This window comes from Acomys russatus, chromosome 15, assembly GCF_903995435.1.
Source record: "Acomys russatus chromosome 15, mAcoRus1.1, whole genome shotgun sequence".
Classification (NCBI taxonomy): Eukaryota; Metazoa; Chordata; class Mammalia; order Rodentia; family Muridae; genus Acomys; species Acomys russatus.
The window spans coordinates 35,901,190-35,925,351 of record NC_067151.1 but is presented as its reverse complement, the minus strand read 5'-3'; the positions used below and the strand labels follow the sequence as shown (position 1 = coordinate 35,925,351).

General features: G+C 39.9%; 1 protein-coding gene and 1 long non-coding RNA gene across 2 annotated transcripts in view; one reads left to right on the top strand and one right to left on the bottom strand.

The window, feature by feature from the left end:
• Med12l (mediator complex subunit 12L) overlaps positions 1 to 24,162 on the bottom strand; it is a 309,618-nt gene that overhangs the window by 43,246 nt on the left and 242,210 nt on the right. Inside the window, exons 20-34 of the mRNA XM_051157205.1 lie at positions 22,449 to 22,580; positions 18,035 to 18,262; positions 17,318 to 17,459; positions 15,918 to 16,038; positions 15,462 to 15,563; positions 14,718 to 14,831; positions 11,033 to 11,232; positions 7,555 to 7,743; positions 6,946 to 7,020; positions 6,645 to 6,835; positions 5,534 to 5,695; positions 4,024 to 4,135; positions 1,696 to 1,785; positions 629 to 738; positions 283 to 418 (exon numbers count right to left, since the gene is read on the bottom strand). Of these exons, the coding sequence (XP_051013162.1) occupies positions 283 to 418; positions 629 to 738; positions 1,696 to 1,785; positions 4,024 to 4,135; positions 5,534 to 5,695; positions 6,645 to 6,835; positions 6,946 to 7,020; positions 7,555 to 7,743; positions 11,033 to 11,232; positions 14,718 to 14,831; positions 15,462 to 15,563; positions 15,918 to 16,038; positions 17,318 to 17,459; positions 18,035 to 18,262; positions 22,449 to 22,580 (2,104 nt within the window). The remainder of the gene's footprint in view (positions 1 to 282; positions 419 to 628; positions 739 to 1,695; positions 1,786 to 4,023; positions 4,136 to 5,533; positions 5,696 to 6,644; positions 6,836 to 6,945; positions 7,021 to 7,554; positions 7,744 to 11,032; positions 11,233 to 14,717; positions 14,832 to 15,461; positions 15,564 to 15,917; positions 16,039 to 17,317; positions 17,460 to 18,034; positions 18,263 to 22,448; positions 22,581 to 24,162) is intronic.
• LOC127199264 (uncharacterized) overlaps positions 1 to 24,162 on the top strand; it is a 43,554-nt gene that overhangs the window by 470 nt on the left and 18,922 nt on the right. The gene's annotated exons all lie outside the window — the stretch shown is intronic.

Below are 24,162 nucleotides of genomic sequence, written 5' to 3'. Positions count from 1 at the left end.
CAAGCACGGATTTAACAGAAATCTGACACTGGAGTTTTGGTTATGTATCTGATAATGCATTTCTAAATTCCTTCAAAATTAGCCATTCTTTTAGGAGTAAAACCTTTTAGAGAAAAATCTTTCAGATAGCATATTTGTAATTTTGAAGTGCTGGCAGCCTAGATATGACAACAAATAATCACATTATGGTGACTAAACTACATGTGTGAATTAACGAGTAGGAAATCAGACAATTATTCATAGGCAACTTGATTTCAGAATAGAGGCTGATCACAAGCTTACTTTCAGTTTCTTTACCAAATTCATGTATGCACGTTTGTTCTCTTCAGATCCTCCAGGGGAAGCATTTGATAGGTCAGAAGCCAGTGTCCCATTGATTAAAACACCCAGCATGTCAAGAACTGTTGTGAATAATTCACTGAGAGGAAAGAATAACTCATTTTATTCTTAAAAAACAAAATCAGGATACACGTAACTATCTAAGCATTTCCACTGAAAGTGTTGAGTTTTTTAGTGACATCTAAGTCGATTAAATTGCAGAATTTACTATCAGTATATCAAGGCTTATATCATGCATGCATGCAGCAAAAAAGTTTAACATGCTAAAACAGCAGCAACAACCACATACTTGTTAGTGTGCATGTCAACAGTTCCTGAGGTAATTATCTGGAGGAGGAGGACGGCCCAGTCGGTGGTCCCCTGGGTGCTCCGCTGCACCGTGTCAAACATCCCTCCTACCTAGCATACAAAATACAATAAAGGATTTGTATCTCCAGGAGAAAACACTGCTCCATCACTACCTGTGACCAAATATTATTTTTTTAAAAACAAAGTTAAGAATTGGCTCTTGCTAAACACTTTACGAATTATCCTACAGCCCATCTCATTTAGCTATGTGTTTATCACTATTTTTGGTTCTTTCAGTGTAGTATAGTAATTCAAAACTTAACAAAAAGAGTAATATTTGAATGTGAGCACTCACAAGATTAGCTTTCTTTTCTTATCAGTCTCCTATTGTTAGGCCTAACTGCAGTAATAGCATCAACACTGCTTCATATCCTGAAAGACTGTGATATTCAATTATTATTGCATCTAAGCCAGCCATTCTAACACCCTCAGAAATGCTCCTTAACACGGTGGTACTGCAACAGGTCTGCCACAACACCAAAAGCCAGATGAACTATCACCCAGGGCAGATTCCATTTGGGGTTTGTTCAATGGGAAGAGAAAATTCAAAGGAATACAAGATGTGTTGAGAACTTTTATATTTCTATAAAACATTCTTCTGGAGATTTGTCTTTTTCTGATCAACTTGATGGGACATCTCTCTGAGCAAAATTAGGGTTGATGGATTTTTATGGTTTTGAAATAAAATATAGTAAAAGCGAATATTCGTATCAAAGCAAAGGCTTCTAAGACCTCTGCTTAGCACTGACTGAAAAGGAGAGATCTGCTGGATGGAGTCTTGGTGGAAAACAGAGATTGGTGCTTAAACACTACTGTCTAGAACTCAACCCAGACAGGAAGGACAGCAGCAAAGGAAACAGAAGGCTTAAGATAAAAGGAAGTAGGTAGAGAGATAGAAAGAGGAAGGCTTCACTTTGCCATGCAGTTTCCGCCCACAGAAGGAGGTGAAAGCCGGTATTATTTTCATACAGAGAGAGGTGTGACAGAAACACCAGCCATGATCCTTACCAGATTTAGGCGCAGTTGCAAAGCCTCATGCATCATCTGGCGGGCTTTCGTATCATCTTGGTATCTTTCTTCCCTCCAGTTACTTAAAATCTAAGATTAGGAACAAGAGAAGAAAAACAACAACAAAACTTCCTTTGCCCTTTGTTGTGACAATTCTTACGTGTTTAAAACCAAGCTTTACAGTGACAGCTAAAACCGACTTCTTAACTTTAACAAATTAACAAAGGAAGTTATTTATTTTATTTTATTTTTTTAAACCTACCTCTTCCTCTATCTATTTTATAACTTATTTGCCTGGGTAGCTGGGAAAAGGAAATCTTACCTAATTACATGCATGCATATATAAATTTTATATTTCTTTTGAAAAATTCTTTAAAGGGCCATACAATTATGAGTTATTAATTTGGTATTATGAAGATAAATATCAAAAAGACAGAATTCCACTTTTCACTGGTCCCATGTTGCACCTCTAGAGAAATGCATTATCTTTGACATCCCTCTGGACTTGTTATTGTTATCTAGTGGATAATCTTTCCTGAAAAAAAGAGAATTACATATACCATTCTGAAAAAATGTGGCCACTCAGACCAAGAGCCACCGAATTTACACAGGGGGCGGCTGCTGTATCATTTCCTCAAGCCTAGCACTGGGAAGGGTTTACTGAACAGAGCCAAGCAAGGAGGCCATACTGCAGAATCGGATGAGATGAGGCAACAAATAACCAACCGCTCAACTACTAAACCCTTGCCATGCTCTGCAGTAACAGGAGCTAACAAGAACCACATTGGGTGAGCTAGAGAAGCCTGGGGGGAGGACTCAGCAGGTAAGGAGCTTGCAATGCAAGTTTGAGGGCCTGAGTGGGGATTCTATTTAAAGGTGGATGGGGTAGTGGCACCTGTGGTCCCAGCACCCCTAGGGCCAGATGGGAGGCAGAGACAAGAGAATCCCCGGTCACCAGCAGGCAGCAGGTAGCAACAGCCAACAACAGAGATGCTGTCTCAAGAGAAGTGTAGGGAAAAAAGACAAAGGCCAAGCTTTTTCCTCTAACTTCTCTGCGCATGCATGGGAGCTGCATTCTCTCCCCCACACGGTTTGTGAAAACCAATCACACGGACAAGTAACAGCAGAGCAGAGCTTTATGTATGCATAGGGAACACTTCCCAAATTGGATATAGGAAAAATGCCAACTTCTGTCGTTAATGTAACAGAGCAGTTACACACACACACACACACACACACACACACACACACACACACACACACACACACACACACACGATCACAGAGGTGATATAAAAGTACTGAGGGCTCAGCCTGGTGTAACTCCAACATCCCTGTTAACCAGAAAGCAGAAACTGAGAAGCTGGAAGTTCAAGGTTCACCTGGGCTACTGAGGGAGATGAGCGCCAGCTGGGCAAGATTTTAATCTCAAAGTAAGAAGCTAAAAAAGGACAAGTGGCAGGTCTCAGTGGCAGAAAGCTTATCTAGCATGCAGAAGGTTGTAGTTCCATTCCAGCACTAAGTGAGAAAAAAAAAGAGGGGGAAAAAGTGAAACAGACATGACTCCAGTGGGGGCACAGGAACAGAGCGTGATAGCAGAAGGGCTGAGAGGGTGACCACAGCTTCACGAAGGAGGCAAGGCAAACAGAGACTGGCGGAAAAGGAAGGAGCAGGTCTGCCTAACACCTGAGGGGGAACCTTCCAGCCAACAAAAGGAGGAAGTGCATAGACATCTAAACTGGAAGGCAGGCCCAGACCGATGAGGCTTGAGTGACAGAGAAACCCAGTGGAAGAGGCAGCAAATGCCCAGGCAGGAAGGGCTCTATTGGTTTTGCTCTGAAATTTAGTCTAGGTTAACGATGACAAACATCAGCACTTTATGTTTAAATAGCTTACTCTGGAGCCTAGACAGACAAAAGACCTGTCATGTGCAGTGGGTGTGATGACAAAGAAAACCAAGCCTCACCACCACAGGGAGTGGCTTGCTTGGCTTTGTGCCAGGATAACCCATCTCCTACAACCAATCTAACTTGCTTTCTAATTTCAACCTGCTCCTCTGGTTTCCAGGCAGGTGAAACAGAGATCAGCAAGCTGGCTGATAAACAATATGCAACAACTTACTCTTATAGCCTTTATAACCCTGCCAATTCGTAATTACTATGACGTTCTTAGCCTTACGGTGCCCATGATGCTAAGCAGAACTGCACAGAGACTGTGTACCCGAGCATCTCATGGATAGACACATTTGTCTCATCTCATATTCGAAAGGAAAGTAACGAATACCATCAGAAAGATTCTGCCCTGGCTTAATATCCTACTGCATTTTACCTGATTAACTTGATTCTGCAGAGACGTAAGGAGGCCTTCTCGTTGTTCGTCTTGCCCCTTAAGGCAGGTAAGGACCAAGGAGAGGAAAGGTTGCTGACTCAAAAGAGACATACTACAAAGGAAGTATTAACAGATCTAGTTAGAAGGAATGGCGTGCCCTGTTGCAACAGTTGGTCTTTCCAGCAGACTCCCTGCTCTTGTTTATTTGCTATTAGATAAAGGACAGGGTGGCAAATCACCCTGGGACCCTTGGAAAGGCAACACATTCCCCTACTTACAAGATTAGAAACCACTGGTAAAACTTGTGAGTGACAATGCTGTGATGCTTGGGAAGGTATTCCCAAAACAACAGACACCTACAGTATATGCAATGAACTCGCTTTATGTCACTAGGAAAAAATTTAAGTATGTATGACAAAGAATGTAAATGTATGTACAGAATTAAAAAAAAAAATCGAGACAAAACTCTTCTTTAGGAAATGGACCTCTCTGTGTGCCTTGACTATTTTGGAGGCCTGGGCTTCTGTGCTGTATATTTCTCCAAGGCAACAGCACACTCTGGGTAAAGTTAGGTGTGAACACAAGTTCTGAAGTCTCCAGAAGTGAGGTTCCTGCAGAAACATCTAGTGCCAGGCTCTAATACAGCCCATGGCCTCCATTGGAAAGGGGGCAAAAATTCTATTTATAATGTTCATGTTAGTAAATAATGTTCCATTAGAGAACAACTGGCAAACTGATGGATACAATAAAAAGAAACTTTCCTTAAGAAAGGTCTAGACCAAAATGTCTGAACCAGGAGCTGAATCTCACAGGCAGCAGATAAAGACCAGGGAGTTATGGAGGTGCTAACAGTCAGTAAGGAACTCTATCTTTAAATTTTTTATAGAATAAACAAATTAGGACTTTTCTCTTTAAAACATCTTGAATGCCAGGTGTGGAGATGCTTTTAACCTTAGCACCTGGGAGGCAGAGGCAAGTGGATTGTTGTGAGTTCGAGGCCAGCCTGGTCTACAGAGTGAGTCCAGAACAGCCAAGGCTGCACAGAGAAACCCTGTCTTGAAAAACTAAAACAACAACAACAACAACAACAAAAAACAAAAAGAAATCTTGAGTGTTAAATCTATATTGTGAATATTCATCCTCAATCATATGACCTATTTTTAAAAGTAATTATTTGAAAACATTTTGGAGGGCATAAAATAAATGAAGGAAACATTAGTTTTGGCAGTTGTTGTGACGACTTTAAACCAAGAGTCCAGAACAAGGTTCCTAAACTTTAGAAAATCAGTAAGTATTTCAAGGGTCAGCATGCCTGTGTGTTTCAATAGCTCTGCAGTGATTGGGACTGAGGCAGGAATGGAGCCTGGTGTACTAAACATTAGTATAAGGCCAGAGGCTTGCTTAATAGAGAATTTCCTGTTCAGCCCTGTGCTCACTGGCTGCAATGTGACTGTGGCGCAGGGCGCGAGGCTTCCTCCACGTCTTCGATGGGAGGCATCTGCCAGCATACCTTTTCTGCTTCTGCCTATCTCTTTCCTTCTTTGAAGAGGAACCCAGGTGCTGTCCCTTCTCCAGCTCTTCCCCAGCAGCTTTCAACACTCTTCCCTGCACGGAAGTTGGTAGCCGGGCGATGAGGGGGGCCACCAGCCACACACCCCTGCGTTCAGAGGAACTAAAATCAGAAACAGGCGTTACACCTGAGAAAGCGGCTGTCTCTGCTCTCACAGCCAACACAGAAACCCAACAGCAAACCACTGATGTGTAAGACAGACTTCGAAAATTCCCATTTCTTTTTTTCTTTTTTTTGCCAAAGACCAGACATTTGCTTATACTTTTACCCACATCCATTGACTAAAGGTGCTGCTCTGGGAAGGTATTTTGCATGCAAAATCATTTTGAGTGACTTTCTTAGATCCTGCCTTTCTGGTCACTAACTACTGTTTTCAGTCATGGTCACAGTATGCAATGGTACTGTGGTCAAACTAAGCGATTCGTTAATTTTATTATTATTATCATTATTATTATTATTATTATTATTATTATTATTATTATTATTATTTTGTTTGTTTGTTTGTTTTGAAATAGGGCTTCTCTGGATAGGGCTATCCTGGACTTGCTCTGTAGAACTCACAGAGATCTACCTGGCGCTGCCTCCCCAAGTGCTAAATTCTGAAACTCACTATTTACACTCTTTTACAAAAATGATGATATGCAAACCAATCTGTCTTTCATAATGAAAAGAAAGTGCCTTATGATTTCATAAGCCTACTAAGTTCTAGTATCAATACAAATTACTGTATAGGTAATAAAACTGTCATGAAAGACACACAGAGAGTGTTTCATATTTAATGAATGACCCAAAGACAGCAAATAATATGAATCAAAGTCCAGTTTATCTGTGGCTCTGAGGCATCTGGACCTGAAACAAAATACCTAATGTGCCAAGACATCACTCACCCCACTTTCTCTCCTTATCTTGTTGAATAACAGGAACTGTCACTTACAAGTAATTATTTTCTTCACATGTCCTGAAGCTTAATGAAAAACCTACATTATGCTAATAAAGGTTACTATGACATATGAAATATTAATGGCAATCCAACAAAACTACAAAGTAATACCTCAGGAATGTCTTTATCCCGTTCTGCCTCGTGCCACTTGCGTCAACGCTTCCGATACCGTTTGGGTTGAAGAGGCTCACGCCTGGACCAGAGGCACTGTTCGTTAGGTCTGCGGACTGCTGGAACACTTCTATGGTTGCCTTTGCAATGTTGTCCAGTAGGTTGTTCATTTCAGCCACAGAACCAGAGCTCTAGAGTCAGGGGGAGGAAAAGCTAGCTCATCCACACACTCCTCGGTTCTCGGTCATCACTGACTTTTTGTTTTATTTCATTTGTATGTGTGTTTTCAGTATGTACTCACAGGGTCCTTCAAGCACTGTTTGATCATGAGCTGGAGCTCCAGCCAGGACTGTCTCAATGTCCATTGCTCAAGATTCTGGAGAAAATGCAAAGAATTAAGAATACGGAGCATATGCTAACATAGCCTTGCAGTTATGCTCACACCCAGCAAGAGAAGTCACGTGGATTAAGAAGTTCCAATTCATACGTGATGAAATAAACATACACAACAAAGCAAATTCAAGCATCAAAACATGTTCCCTAATCAGCTAGGAATAAGTAATCAAATAAGTATGGCACCTCTCAGAATCCATTTACCAATTAACCAGGCTCATTCCAAAATGATATATTTCTTAAATAACATTTAAGATTAATCCATCATGAAGATTATGTCTCGAGTAAATACAGCATTGACATAAACTACCAATTATTTACCCGGGATTACATGCTGTTTGCTGCTGACTCTATCTGCTAACTAGTCAGCTGTGGCAATGTCAGCATAAAGAAAATTACAGAACGGAACAAAAGTCAGAATTACATTCAAGAAAGAGAAACAACAGCAGCAGTAAAAGTCATTCTTCCTATAATTACCCTGTGGTGAATGACCAGATCTTTGAAATGTACCACTTACCTGAAGAATGCGTTTAATGTGCTGTCTTTGCAGGTTGTCCCCATCTGTACACTCTTTAATGCCATGAGGGTAACAGATCAGCTGCAATAATTTCTGGGCTTGCATGTTGGAAAGCACGGGGTCCAATATAAGTTCTTTGTCCGTACATAACCGCTCTGGTTCCTTTAAGCAATGTTCTCCCACCCACTCCTAAAACCAAGCCAGCAGTTAGTCGGGCAAACACTGATTCTACCTGACTATTGGTGATGGTCTCATTTCTCAGAGTAAAAAGATATAAGGCCAAGTAAAGACAATCTAATGAAAACAAACTGATGGAAAAACAGGGCGATAAAGGTTTGCATGCATTTATACTTTGAGTCTATTTTTGTTTGTTTGTTTTGGTACAAGGTCTCAGGTATTGCAGGATGGCCTCCAAATCATTATGTGGCCAAGAACAACCCTGAACTACTGATCCTTCTGCTTTGTCCTGTGCTGGATGACAGGCCTAAATTTAAAGCTCCCTGCATGCTCAGCAGGCACTCTATCAAATAAGCTACATCGCCAGCTACTGGGAAAAGTTTCAAAAGAAAAACTCTAATTTTCTGACATCTTAAAAATATAAAGTGAGGGAGAAGGGCGGGGCCTTGGATTAAAGGAAAAAAATATTTAAGCATATGGGAGAGGGAGTTATAATTTTGGATCTTTTTATAAATAAGGACTTACTCTAAGGTACTATTTTGTAACCAGGTGTTTGTACTTAATAAATAATGATAATAATTTTATGCTAAACATGATTTTCATCATTTTATGGGATCTATTCTTCTAAACAAGTAAAACAGTATATAAATATTTAGGTTATCTTCCTTCTGACATCTGTTCTTTACCATTCGTTCTTTTCTTAAACAGCATTACGAAAATGTCAGCATCAGAGCTCAATTTCAAATAAAGTCTCTTTTACCACTGTAATCAACTTGATCAGATTTTTCACTGCAGTCACCTGGGAGTTATATAATTTTATGCTCCGTATTAGCCACATTAAATCAAACACAGACTAAGGTACTCAGATTCTAGTGTGTTGCTTTTCTAGGTATCACATTATTTATTTCCTGACTAAATGGCTTACGTGTTTGTTTCTGATGCTGGCACTGCATAGCAGGCCAGAAGCCTCCCATAGGGCTTGGCGCAGACCCATCTGGGGCACTATACCTGGCCAGCACCCCCTGGCTCTAGTCATCTAGGGAACCATTAACAGTCCAGGGATGCCACTGTGTGCCTGCAGTTGGGGAGTGGTACACAACTGCCATCAATCACTGTGGAGCTGGTTAAATTTACCATAGTCAAAACAAATGTTTGGCACCTTTTAAAAGAAAATGACTTTGAAAGTGTGGAGAGATAGTCAGAAAATACTGAAACTAGTCATCCAGCGGACCCAGACAGAAAGAAGGCGGAGGGTGGTGATAGGCTGCTCTGGATGCTTTTGTCTGAGCTTTGCCCTTTGGGTGTATGCTATGATACAGACATCCATTAGTTAAAAAAAAAAAAAAAAAGTACAAAGAAAAGCAAAATCAAGGGAATTCTACTTTTGAAGGAAAAATATGTTCACCCTAAGTGAGACAGTTGCCAAAATATTTTCCTTTCTTTTTCTCTTTCTCTGTTTTCTCCAAATAATGTTTGAAGGCATTCTCTTAAACCTTTCGAAGAAATGAAACTGCAAGCCGATCTTCAGCTCTCTCAGGAGGCCTCTTTCTAGTCGTGAATGTATAACAACTCTGAAACTACGTTAGCTGCTGTATAGGAAATAAGGCTGTTATCTTGCAAGAATGTAAGACTAACATAAAATGGGAGCATGAAAAGCACAACTTCAAAGGATTAGACTAGAACTAAAGGTATCAGTATGAATCCATAATCATACGCACGCACGCACGCACGCATGCACCCACATACACACACACACGAGCTCTGTCTGTGGGGAGAGCTTAGAAATGGTGATACCTTACATCGGAAAGCATATACAACCCAGATCTTTTCTTTATTTGTGTGCACACACACACGTGCACTGGACAGGGTGGGTAATGCCCATGTGTGAGTGTGTTTGGATGCCAGAGGTTGTTGTCAGGTATCTTCTTAGACCATTGTCCACCTTTTGTACCAAGAAAGCATTTCTTAGTTGAACCCAGGGCTCACCAATTCCACTACTCTACCTACCCACCTTACCCTAGGATCCTCTATTTCTATTTCCTGGGTGCTGGGATTATAAGCGGGCTGTCAGGGCCACCCAGTCATACATGAATTATAGGTATGTGAATTCTAGGCTTTTCTGCTTGCACGACAAACACTTTACCTACTGATCTGTCTCTCAGCTTACAGGCTTTGCTTTCTGAGTAGCCCTGGCTGGCCTTGAACTCACAGGGATCTGCCTGCCTCTGCCTCCCTGAGTGCTGGGACTAAATGTGTGCATTACCGTACCTGGCTGAGTACCAGTCTCTTAATGGGTGGAAATGATACTCCCTGAAGAACGGCTGGTTATAACTATGAGGCAAGGGATATATATGGGAGGTGGGTAAAGTAAGGCAATAGTTCTCTGAAAGAATAGAAATATTCCAAATATAACAAAAGGTAGGACAAAGAGATTATCAATATGCCAGCCAAGAACAAGGTCAGCATTCAAAAAACTAACCAATACATCATAATCCATACTGATAATTAAATAAACAAACACAAATGAACAGTCACTTAAGAAGGGTAAGGTCTCTGTACAATGTAAACGAATATTCTAGAGGAAGAAAAGGAACTCAGAGGAAAAACATCCTTTGCTGCCATTTCAGTAAAGACAAGAATTGTGATGGATACTTATGAGGAATAGGGTGTGCAAGGAGGATCAAAACAGTTGCATCGCTTCAAATTATATTGCTAGTTAACTGAAAAAGAAAAAACAATGCTAACAGTATAGAGGGAAAATTCTGAATCTCTAGGTGCTTTGATCAAAGCTAGCATCAGCGACGGGCCAAATAAGTCCTGTGTGAGATCAGAAGTGTTTGCTTGCAATAATACAGTTTCACCTCTGAACTCCCCTCCAACGATCTGTGTTAAGCTCCAGAACCTTATGCAAATCTTCCAGAAAGTTCCCTTTAGATGAGAAAAAGATTATTGCCCAAAGCTAAAAGTTATGATTTTCTATTTTTATCACCTAAACTTTGGTTATGACAAGAAATGAAAATGTAAGTATTCAAAAGTAACGCAGAGTAATCTATACCATCCATCTATTTTTCAACTGTTAAGAAAAAAAAAAAGTCCAAAATTAGTGAATCTGTATGAAGGATATCCTGGAAGTCTTCATTATTGCATCTCTTTAACAAATTTGAAATTACTTCAAAGTAAAGTTATAAAGGGGGGAAAAAATAGGATCACTTAAATACAATTAAAAATAAAGAGTGTGCACTTGTCTCCCAAAGAACAGGCACATATTCAACACAGAAGCCACTTGAAATCAAATAAGTACCTGCTGGCAGATGGTCCTCAGTACGTATCTAGCATATTCTCTTAGATTGGCAGTTTCTATGGAAATACTTTTCCCATAGGACTTTGAGTTCTGCGAGGTGGCCCAGGCATCTTCAGCATTCCCATCGCGTCGTAAACCCCTCATGCTGAAGTCATCATTCTTTAAGGTGTTGACAGTGTTACTGCCAATTTTGGCATCTCCTAAATAACAGAATCACAAAAGCAAAGTCACAGAAGTTCAAAATATTTCCCCAAATACGGAACAGGCAAATTAGGTTAGGTTTCAGGGATTCAAAAGATGAGAACGGTATTGCTTTTACAGAACCAGTTGCCCAGCAACAGGAAGAATTGATCAGGAGATACATGAAAGAAAACAAAACAATTGGATATGGAGAAAAGTAAAAAATCAAGACTCAGTCCTTCTTTTGGTTTACAGAAGTTAATATATTTTTTGCTAGCCTTGGAAAGGCTGTTGTGAAAAGCATTTAATAATCAAAATACATTGATTTCACCACAACTTCAGGTATGATTGTACGCAAGTTTATCTGAGTTATAGACAAGAAAGAAAATAGGTTACTCACCCTTCTAGGAGTCCCTTTTCCATTTCTTCTCTTATAATGACTTATTTTTTATCCATAGGTCAAGAGAAAAGTTTTGCCTTAGCCCACCTTACTATCAACTTCTTGCCAAGAGAGATTTATTTCCCTAGGGATGGAAAAGGGCGATGCATACTAAGGAGGCTCTGGACAGCAGAGCTCTCTGCACATAGCCTGTGTCTTCCACTTTCTTCTATATCCAGCTTAGAGGTCTTACCTGCCCAATTTCTAGTACACTGAGTGAGGCAGAGCTAAGGAAGGTATTTGCCCCCTAACAAGATTGTTAGGAGGGGGGGAAAACACTCAACAGGGTATACTTGGATGTAATAAAAATCTCTAGCCACAGAAGAAAAAGAAATTAGGTGACAAAGAGAGATAATTTGGTAATGGTAGTGCCAGAAGTTAACAGAGCCTTTAAGCTTTTTTGCCTGCTTACCTACAGAAATCAAACCAAGCTTGGCAAGACAGTTGCCCAAAATCAGCAGCAAAGTTAGAGGATGTCTTGGGGAGCAAAAGCAAGGTCAAGTCAGTGCAAAAACCACCAACCAAACAGACAAACAAAAAACAAAAACAACGACAACCAAATAAATAAATAAAAACACAAGTGCAATCTCTAAAAGGTTTTGTCTCTGTTGAAAACCACCAACAACAAAACTCAAACTCTTTGCTGGGGAAGAAGATTAATCAAAATGTCTTAATTAATATCTGCTTTAAAATTTCTTAGAAACAGAGGGGCTGCAGTTGTCACTCAGTGGCTGAGTACATGTCTATAATGCATGAGACTTTAGGTTCTATCCATAGCAAGATTACCACAACCACCATACAACAGAGCAGAAAAACCATCTAGGGAAAAATAAGTAATACATTTCAGTTTACCAGTATACTATCCAATACTCTATGTATTTTAAAATATTAAAACTACCCATGGAAGTTTATTTAATTCAATAGAGCTTTTCAAAACTAGCAGAAGTATGTATTCTCTCTACTCTTGGATAATATAAATATCTATGCCTATCTCAACCTTCTGAAACTGTATAGACAACAAAATAAACAATAGTCTACATGAATCTGTCCAAGACTTCATTGACATGTAACTGTGATGATTTTAATTTCTCAAACCAAGAAACTCCCACATTATTTGAATATCTGGAAAGACTGGCGACTTTACTTGGAATTAGACCAGTTCTACAAACAATGGGCCACTGTCTGGGTGAGACTTGTCATTGTATATGAAACATGTTACTATGCATTCATACTGCCAACATAAGGTTATTGAAAATCTACTTTTTAAAATATTCTCTGTTCAGACTTAGACTTTGAAATAGACCAAGAGATATCCAGTTCCTGCCTTCATGACCCTGAGGATTATTAATCAGTAAAGTCGACCAGTTCTCTTTCCCCTCAAACAACATGAGAGTGGAGAAATCATTCGGACTGAAATCAGCAGTTAGAACTGATTGGATGATAAGCTCATAAAGGAGACTGGAGCCTTCATGGTAGTACTGTCTTTTGTTTTGCTACAAAATTAATGACCATTTCAGAAAAGTATGGTTGTTTTTAACTTAAAAATTTTCATAATATATTTTGAACATATTCTTCATGCTTTCTGAGATTCCCTTCATTTCCCTAACCACCCAATTTCATGTTTGCTCCACTCCTCCTCCTCCTTTTTCAGTCTCCTCCCCAAATAAAACCCAAAACAAAAAATAAAATAAAAACAAACAAAACAACCAATATGACAAAAGAAAAAATAGCAAAATAGGAGATTAAAAAGTGTACAGAAGAAGGAGGAAGAAAGAAGGAAGGAAGGGAGGAAGGAGAGGAAGAAGGAGGAGGAGGAGGAGGAGGAGGAGGAGAAGAAGAAGAAGAAGAAGAGGAAGAAGAAGAAGAAGAAGAAGAAGAAGAAGAAGAAGAAGAGGAAGAAGAAGAAGAAGAAGAAGAAGAAGAAGAAGAAGAAGAAGAAGAAGAAGAAGAAGAAGAAGAAGAAGAAGAAAACAAAAACACAGAAGCAGCGTTCCCTTTGTGTTGGCCAACCATTCATGGGCATGGGACCAGTCCTAGAGTGTGGTTGATATATCTAGTAGCACTGTATTGGAGCAAACTGTAAAAAAAAGTATATTCTTTTAAATTGACTTTTAGTAGGGTGTTTCATGAACACTCTGCTACTATTTTATACTAACCATAAGTAACATTTGTCGAGCAAGGTAAGGCTATATTCTTATTTGTATTATTTAAAGCTCACCTACCTTGTCCATTTAGCAATTCTGTTTAAATCAAAGTGAACTCCTTTAGAACATAAAGTGCAACTATTGTTTGGTTAAGGTCAAAATGAGGGGTACCCAAAGTTAAAAGTAGACAATACTGGAGAGCCCCTCATCATTTAACTCCCTTATGATTTACATAAAAATATCCCGAGGTGCTACACTGCGCATGAATAGAAGGCAGTATTATTAATCTTGTAGATTATGTACGAATAGGAATGTCAGGCGAATCTTGTGCCTCATGAATTGGATGAAAAGCCTGAGCCCCTCCTGCTGATCAGCAACAGTACACGGATCACTGCAGCTCCACCTGCTTCAGGAAAAATATATAGTAGAGGAGCACATAGTGCACAAAGTATATAGTAGAGGAGACAGGCTTTTTCAGAGTCACAACACAAGCGGAAACACTAAAGTAAAACCCAGGCTTTCAGATGTTCTACGCCTGGAATACAATCTGGCTGAAATTTAAACCTTTTATTAAAAATATCAAAGTTATTCTTTGCCTGTGGTGAAGTGTAATTTCTGTCAGTAACTGAAGGGTCTCGGGCCCTGATTTACCTCAGAATGAAGTATCAGGCAATTAAAACCAAACACAAAGCCATCATGTTACAGCTCTCCCAGGGTCACCTTAGTTATGAGACAGAATCCTTGCAGTTTCCATTACTTGGTCTTAGGCAAAGGCAACCATCTTCCCCCCCCCACCCCCCCCCAGGACAAAGAGAAAAAAGCATGTTTCCATTAACATTACTTATATTTTACAGTGAGTATAAATTATTTTGCCTCCAGTTCTGGTGGTGAGCCAAGAAGTTAAAGGCGGGGATAGTCTTACCAAGCATCATAATTGCCTTTAAGACAGCAAAAACGGCTCCCACTTCTATGCTGTTGTGAGCTGCAGCTAAGAGGTGTCGATCACAAGATGATCTAATTCCAGGAAAAGGTTTGCCTAGGAAAACAACAACAAGTCTTTAATGGCCTGTTCACCGTCATTAGCCATCTTCTGTGAGGCCTTTCACTGTTGGCTTGTGGGCACTTCATTGACATTAGTTTACATTAAGGGATGCTCCACAGAGTCACTAGGAAACACTGCCAGTATTCTTACTTAACCTTTTCTCTTTAATTATTATTAAAATGATGTTTCTGCTCCTCAGAGAGATGTAGGGAAAAGATTAGGAGGATTCCCACACAGTTGCACCCATCTCTGTATGGAAAGGATTTAGCACAAGACTTCACTAATGCCCTCCATAGCCTTAGGAAAAATAAATAAATGAGTTGTCATCCCCCAGAGCTGAGGTGGCATTGCCCAGAGTCAACAGAGCATGCAAGAGGATGAGACTGCCCACCGGCGCAGGATTTCCTAAGAGCCCAGGCATTTTTATTGTTTATTAATCCTTCATTTTTATTTCCCAATATATCCTCATATTACACCATGAGAGGCGCTGACAGCCCGTTCAATGGCATTATCTCACTCCTCCATCATCTGCAGATCAAGCCCTGAATATCAGGCGCGGGAGGCAGGGGATTACAAACTGGGCAAGCTCACTTGGTCACAGAGCTTCCTGTGAGGTTAGCTCACCTGTTGCTTGAGGGAAAAAGCAGGCCTGGGGGGCGCGGAAGAGGTGAAGCAGGAGGCGGCAGGTCATTCTTGCCCCGGGCTCTGCATCTGCATCTCCACAAGCTGAAAAGAAGAGGGGATTAAAACCCAGCTTCCTCACATCCTCCACAACAAGCTTTTCAGGTTTTCTACTGCTAAAATTTCTGCAATACATTAAGCTCTCCTTTTAGTAAGGCCGTTAGTTATACCCCTCCATGGAACCTTTATGCTGCCTTAAAGTATAAAGCAATGGCAGTTTCCTGTTCAGGAATTCAGTGTTCCACTGTATCAGCTACTATATTTCTACCATCCCTACCAGGTACCATGCACCACCCCACAATGCTCACATCCCTAAACCGGCCCTTTCCCTGTGCTTAAATGGCCACACTTGAGGACCAACCAGCAAACAATAGCAAATGCAGCTCTGGACCAGCTTACCTGCTGCTAGGAGAGAGGGAAGCGCTACATGTTGCACAACGTCCTCCAGTGAGAAACACTGTCGTGCTATCAGGATAGCAATGAAAGTAGCTAATGAATCATGGAATGAAAGGTCACTCACCTTTAAGAAAAACATTGACAGGTTTTAATACCCAACGCCCTTCAGTGTAGTACAAAGACCACTATCTAAGAGAATACTGGCAACGCACATAAGATCTCAAATCTCAGTGCGAACCAACAGAGGGAAATAACTTTACGATTATTGTCTTCTTTGGCCTATTGCTACTATAACAGGATGAAGCAAGTTCACTCATATCGCAATGTTCTAGGCAGATGCTGAGACCTTGAACTCATGTGCGTGCAACTGAGAAAATACAACACAAGAGCAAAATCGAGAAGCTTCTAAAATGTGTATCATTATTGGCACTTGCCAATGGAATGCAACACGTCATTTATGGGTCAGGTGGGAAGCCCCAGGGAAAGACTACCCAGAATTCATTTTTTTAAAAACCCTGAAAGATTTCAATTGGCTGCCAAATTTTAAAAAGAAAGATGAGAGAAAGGAAGGGGGAGAAAAATGAATCCAGCCACAGTGAAACCTCTACATGCCAGAGTTGGCAGGACACTGGAAGAAAACACTGAGAAAACGCAACTGCTACAGTGGCATGTTCCCTAGTGACTGGTACTAGGTGCAGCAAGTCACATACTTGGTGGTGTGGACATGCAGCCTATCATTAATGTATTTTGCAGAAATAATATCTGAATCCATAGAATAAAAACAAAGAGGTCAGACTGTGCATTCATTGAGTTGGGAGACAGCAGAAACAGAAAATAAGCCTTCAGTTTTATGACTGTCAAGTTTCTTTAATAGCATACATAAATCTGACAACCACGCAAGAAACAATAAAAGCATGAATGGATAACGAATCCACATAGATGCTTAAAACCTTTTCATCATGGGGCAACATGAAAGACCAGGAAGTCATGATAGATGATTTGGGCCATCACTCCATCACTCTACAGGCATACTTTGAGAAATAGTGAATAGCCTCTGCGTCTACACATGGATTTTCTTACGCAAAGCAACAAAATCTATATCCTTAGATTAAATATATTCTGGTTCTCTTCATGTATGAAATGTTTTGTGTCCTATGCTGAGGAATCCAAGCTGGGAAAGAACAAAACAGGTCCGAGACCGTTTCCATTGAAAACCTTAGCCACGGGAAATCAGGCAACAAGGAACACGTTGGGATTCCTTCTATTCCTCCTGTTTATTTTGATTTTTTGAAAATTTACCTAATCCATGGTAATGACACCAGAAAAATACTTTGCTATGTTACAGTTTATTAATTTCGTGGCTAAACTTTAAGTTGTGGTTTTAAATTAAAGAGAAAACTTACATCTACTGTGCAGAGTACGTCATTAAATCCCCACACGTGGTTTGAAGAACAACAAAGCGCCTTCAGAACCCCTAGCCACTCGGAACTAAGGACCGTACAGCACGCAGTCAGCTCAGAGGAGAAATTGGCTATGTCGTTTATCCTAGGAAAGAAAAGGAAGAAGACAGCAGAAAGTGAATTGGTACAAACAAGGAAGGATTACATGTGGCTTCTTTATTGAATATGCATTTTGTTATCATTAGGTATCACCTAGATGCAAGGATGTAACAAATGCCCCCTTGTGAAGTAACACAGAAGTAGCACAAGTGAATTAGCATACTTTTGATTCTATGACTAAACCTTACATTTAATAGGTGTCAAAAACTTAAGGACACAGGCAGGGGATCTACTGTGTGGAAGATCCTGGGGTCGGGCCCTAGTACTACCATGATGAATAGTTAAAGGCATTATGCATTGTAAATAGGCCAAGTACAGTTTACCCTAAAATACAGTGTCCTGTTTAAAACTGCATATGCTTTTCAAATTGGATCACAAAATACATATACTGCAAAACTAAGAACCCCAAAACCATTGTTTCTCAGGTTGAGGATATTAACTAGGATATAGCAGGGGTAAACAAAAATAAAAGGAAAGCAAATGTGAGCCCAGGTAACTACTAAAGAAACACGAAAGCAATTCCTCTCTGATTACTGATGCATTCAGGGCAAAGAAGCTCACCGGCCGGCATCCTGGTGTCCCATACACACATTCATGAGTGTGTTGCACACAAAGCTGTACCGATTGGCAGCATTGTCATTGAGGATCTTGCCCAGCATTGAGTAATTGATGCTTCTTGCTGAGGGATTCTCAATAAAATCCATCATGAAGTCTGGATCCCAGCGTAAGTTGGAATTTGCCGGCATTACATTGTTATATATGGTCTGCTTTACTTTTGAACAGGCACTACTAAGTTTAGAAAAACAAATAGTTAAAAAAGAACAAAACAACCAAAGAGACCACTTCACTTAAAGCCACTTAACTGGCAACGACTCCACGTCTTTCCCAGACAATCCACACTCTAACATTATTAATTTTAAATTCTTTGTAAACCAGCATTGGAAACAGTATCTTAGATATACCAATTGCTTAATGAAGAGTTTTTGAATCTATAAATAAAAACGAAATGAAGTAGTTACTGAGCTTAATTTCTCAATGTTCATACATGTATATGCTCTAAAATCATCAATATATTTACTAAGCTTTTTAACAGCTGTCTCTTTCTTAAGAGAAACTGCAAAATGTTATAACCTAAGAATAAAAGTGAATCCAATTACACGACAGGAAAAATTCAGTGTTTAGTCCTAACTGCAAATCCCAGACACTATGCCTTTGGATGTAGGCTGTCCAGTGGTAGCTCCTGTGCCAAGGCTACCATGGGCTCTGGGCCACAACTGTGACAAGTGGAGGTGGACCTCGTGCATTCGTGGGGCTCACACTGTCCGAGGGGAATAGAGATAATACATTCTATAGTGTGAAGGAACTGCTACAGCATGGCTGAAAAATGTATAACATGTTTCTCATATGCCAATAACCCAAGCACTTGAAAAAGGAGAGGGCTGTTCACTCCTGGCTAGCTGGGGCTGTATCCTGTATTTCAAATGTTCCTGTGAAACAAACAAACGTGTTTTAAGAATGTGCTCTACCAACTGAGAATTTTCACTGGGCAGCATCTGAACAGATATAGAATGCTAGAACTAAGAGAGAATCAGAACATGTTCTCTGATGTTTCTCTGCAGATAAGCAATGATGTAATCCTAGTTTTTTCTTTTTTTCTTTCTTTCTTTTTTTTTTTTTTTAATTACATATGAATTTGACTATTCAGACCTTCTTGGTGTGGATTCTAAGTCCATAAGAGAAATCCCCTTTCTACTCAAGAGTTCTACTATGTAGCACAGTTTCTTGGATCAAGTCCTGGCAGATGGAAGTTCTGTTATTAGGATGATACAAAGATCTACCAAAACTTACAAGCTTTTCTTCTTTTCCTTCGTAACTTTTGAGATCTACTCCACTTTGCCCTCAAATCCAGACTTTTCTGGAGAGCCTCTCTGGCTGCGCATCCCACCTTCTCTAAACTCTGACTGAGTCTCTGTACCTTTCTTTCCTCTCTACGTTTCTTATCTGCTTTATCACACTTTGCGAGCGGAGAGGCGATGTCTTAATAATATGCTGGCTACTGTTAAAACTATTCTCTCACCCTTCCCACTCTCTGCTGCCCACACGTAGGGAATTAAGCCAAAACTTCAGACATGTTCCTTCTGTAACTGCATGTCTCAGAAAACCCTGATAGAGCAATGAAAACAATGCATGCCTTGAGGTCAGAATACATGTGTTAAATCCGGGTTTCATCATATGTCAAAAATGATCAGAACAATCACTTGTGGGTAAGAAGACATACTTCTACTTCCCAGGATTCTGACAATTTAAGACCTTAATGGAAAAACCAGCACAGGGCTTGGCACACAGGAACTCAAGCAGCCGTAGAATTGGTCAGTGTTATCCTTCCCCCAAATTTCCTCCCTACACAACTCTATGGCATTTTAGGTAAGATTATTAAAATTTTTATTACTGTGGTACTAGCAGAAATCTCCCTGAACATTTAGCTTCTTTTTTCGATGTTTTCCTAACCTCCGAATAGACTGACCTCTGACACAATATTCCAAGAAAGGTGCATTCGATTCTCTTGTTCCTGAGGACAGTTCATTCCTTGCCTGTGATGCCCACTCTGCTGATGTTAACAGCACCTCAGCCAATAAACCAATAAACACCTACAAATAAATCCTGTGCGCTTTACTTAAGGAACTCAGTTACCCCACCTGGTACTACCTTACAAAAGTAGGGATGTTCACCATTAAAACCAGGGCTCTATCTTCAGTGAGAATATTCTTGGAGAAATGTAAACTAAAATTTTAAAGTGCAGCAGTAGAAGAAAATGAAGTGTTTCTAGTATTACATTATTCCCATGGAAAGTTTCCTGGGACTCAGTCAGACATTTTACAAAGGGTTATTAAAACCAAATGGTATAGTTTTCCAGTTTTCTTTTTAAACACCACTAATCTTTTATCAACAGCAGTGCAACAAGGCAACAGCAGTACAGACAAATTGTTTTTGTGTCAAAACGCTGTAATGCCTACTAAGAGTTATCCCAGTTTCAAAACTTTGGGATAAAAGAGTGAACAATATGAGCTCTCAAGAGGTTTGGAAGATAGAGAGGAGCCGAACCCAGAGTAAATACAGAATGCACAAGGACCAGCCAGGGCTGAGGTTTACAGAGTGACTGACTGAGCATGGGTGCCCACAGATCACCACCTATAGCATGTGTAACAATACACATGCCCCAAACTGGGGAAGACTGCAGGCAAGGGAAGAACAGCAGCAGCAAGGAGAGTGTGCCCTTGGTGTGAGGACCTGAAGGGAGGCTGCTGAGGACAGAGGAGAACACACTAAAGGAAAGGAACACAAGAGAGACGGAAGCCAACAAATTTAAAAGGCCACATCAGAGTTGTGAGTTTTGTATTGCATAGATGGTAACCATGGATACTTCGCAGATGTTGTTGTTTAAAAGAGTCGCCTCAACAGATGTGCAGACAATGTGCCACAGGGAGTCTGGGTAAAGGCAGTAAAGCCAGTGAGAAGGACTCTGCAAGTTGCTCCGAGAAAGAGATGCCTGTGACGGCAGTGGTGTGGGCACTGAAGCATGGTCAAATGTGATACATACAAGAAAGTCAAAATTCAGGGTATTTATGAGCAAACTGAATATAAGGCAAGGAGGAGCAGAGCAAACTGCAGCTGACATGACTTCCATATTCCTTCTGGATTCCCAATTCCACATTATTCCCCGCTAAAATTCCTATTCAGGAACTTAATATCTAGCTCCTGTGCTACCTCTTGGCATAACAATGTTAAGTAATAGATAAAAGGAATTGAGGATCCTACTTAAATTGACAATTAAGAAAGTAGAGACCCAAATGAAGAAGTAAGCATGCAAAAAAACTCTGGAAAAAAAAAATGTTCCAAGTGAGGTCGAAGCAAAGGCAAAATACAGAATGTTTTTACTTAAGAAACTGTAGCCATAGTTACACAAACAACATTGTGTTCTTACAGGAAGCACTAACTACTGCAAAAATTAATTCAGTATGAACTCTGAATCAGAGTTCTGAGTAGAGAGAAGTATAAAGTTTAAAAAGCTAAAAACTTTTGGACTCATTAAAAAAAGAAATGTTCCTAAAGTAACACAATTAACCGACAGGATAATGGCTGCAGTCTAAAGGCATAATAGCAAACAGGTCGGCTGCAGATTCAACAGCCCTGCCTCATAATAAACACAGGTATACCTCTGCTGTGCCACCAACATCAATACTCATCAAATTGTAACTGAGACTGAATAAAATTGGTCATGCAAATAATTGCTTTCAACTCATGTTGATTAAGTGATATTTAGAGAAGCAGTAGGTTGCCTTTCAAAATCTCATCCACACATGAAGAAGTGATTTGTTAAAGAGTAAGCTGATTTTAAAAAGGGACAAAATAAAACTGAAAACTCCAAGTTGGAACACGGTAGAAGGTTACGGGTATAGAGCCTTAATGAATCTCTAGGAAGTGGGAAGACTTGCTACTTTATGATGCACACAGAATGCTAAAGCCAAAGTAGCATGAAAAGTCTGCTAAAAAAGCAAGACATGGAAACAAAGAATCCGCCACAATAGCGTTGCCTTTAATGAGTCTTTTGTGAGGATTTAAAAATGTAAATTGTATTTTAAATTAAAATAGAAACATACACCAAATTTTTATCGTGACTTCAATATGGCTTATCTAAAACTTCTAAAAGAATGTTAAAGTGACCGTTTCACGGGTAATCTACAGTTTGTCACCTAAAAATCACTGTTAACCTACAGACTCTTAAAAAGAGTCTTGAAATCACATGCCTTTACTTACTGTCACTAGGGATTTTAGTATTCTGTTTAAATGAGTCCTGAGTAGATCAAATACTTTAGACTAGCTTACAATAGTACATAGGATGCATACAGCAGTGGGATGAGTAAAAACCAGAGGTGTGATCATGTCTGTGGTTTTTTTTTAGTGTGCTCCTGCTCACCTGAAAAGGTCTCCAAATTTACTTCTGAGGTGACTGCAGGATATGTAGAGGTCATAGAGGTAGGCCAGGATACACCTTTCAGGGGAAGAGCATTCCGACGGGTTGACCACATGCTTCACCACGCCACACAACCTGAGGTCAGAAACACAGGAATAAAAACATCACGCCTTGACATTATGTGACTAACTAATGAATTCTTTAAGTTGTGAGTGCATCCACCTAGTACTTAAAAAATATGCATCAGACACTAGAAAAAGAAACATGATTTTTCATAAAAAGTATGAAGTTATTAGACAGCAGTTGTTGTTATGCTGAATCTAGAGGTTGTTTTTTTTTTTTTTAACCCTCAGAAATATCACTTAAAATAAGAAACAAAAGTGAAAGGGTTTCACCAGCACCATGATGAACACTCAAAACTCCATCACTTAAACTGCTATGACTAGGACACAGAAAGAAAGACTAGGCAGAAAAGTTCAAGTCAGTACAAAGTTTCATAAATTCAATCCATTGGCAAGTTCACTAGTTTGGAAAAAAAAAAAAACTGAATCTTAAGTTCAAAAAATCTGCTGAACTTGATGAATCCATGGTTTGCAACGTTATTCTTCTTGTTTATCCTAACTACAGTCAAATTTATCTTGGTTTATCTTATGTAAAAAGATAAAACTACATTCTCTTTAGAGGCAGCCTTTACAATAATGCCTTTCTTTCAGGAGTATCCACACCAGGACCGTTGTCCTCCACTCAAAACCATGGACTGCTCTGTCCATACTACATGGATGTCAGTATGGCATAAAAGGGAACACCATGTGTCTCACCCTGCCACCACCACGCTGTATCTGACATAGGACTTCACATAGCATGTTACGAACAGTGTCACAAACTGTGACTCAGACCCTGAAAAGAGTCTAATAATCGTCCATATCACCACCATCACTGTATAAACAGGACTGTTAGGTGAAGCGACCTGACTAGGGAAAGGAGAGGTTTCCCTAGGCATAGTGAGCCACTCTCCACCACTTAGATGACTAGGAAAGTCAAGAGGTGGTCTGCAATGTGCAGGATCATTAGGGACAGGGATTCTCCAGGATTAGAGGTGGATGCCAGGAGACTGAAGGAACAGCAGAGCAGGATCCTAGCTAGTCTGAAGGAATGTCACCAGTCGGAGCCTTTTAGTGACTCTAAAAGAGGGAAACATACCATGTTTGTCTTTCTGGGCTTGGGTTACCTCACTCAGGGTGGTTTTTTTTATTCCTAGTTCTATCTATTTGCCTGCAAATTTTTGGATGTCATTTTTTTTAACATATAAGTAATACTCCACTATGTAAATGTACCACATTTTTAAAAATTTATTCTTTAGTTGAGGGACATAGATTGTTTCCAGTTTCTGGATATTATCAAGAAAGCCACAATGAACGTAGTTAAGCAAGGGTCCCTGTGGTAGAATAAAGTGTCTTTGGGGCATATACCCAGGATGGTAAAACTAGTCCCAAATTTCTGAGAAATCACTACATTGATTTTCAAACTCACTGTACAACAGAAATGAGAGTGGTCCCCTTGCTCCACATCCTCGGCAGCATGTGCTGTCACTTGTGTTTTGGATCTTAGCCATTCTGAAAGGTGTATGATGGAATTTCAAAGTCATTTTGATTTACATTTTCCTGATGGCTAGGGACGTTGAACATTTCTTAAGCTATTTGAGAGCCCCTGTTGAGAA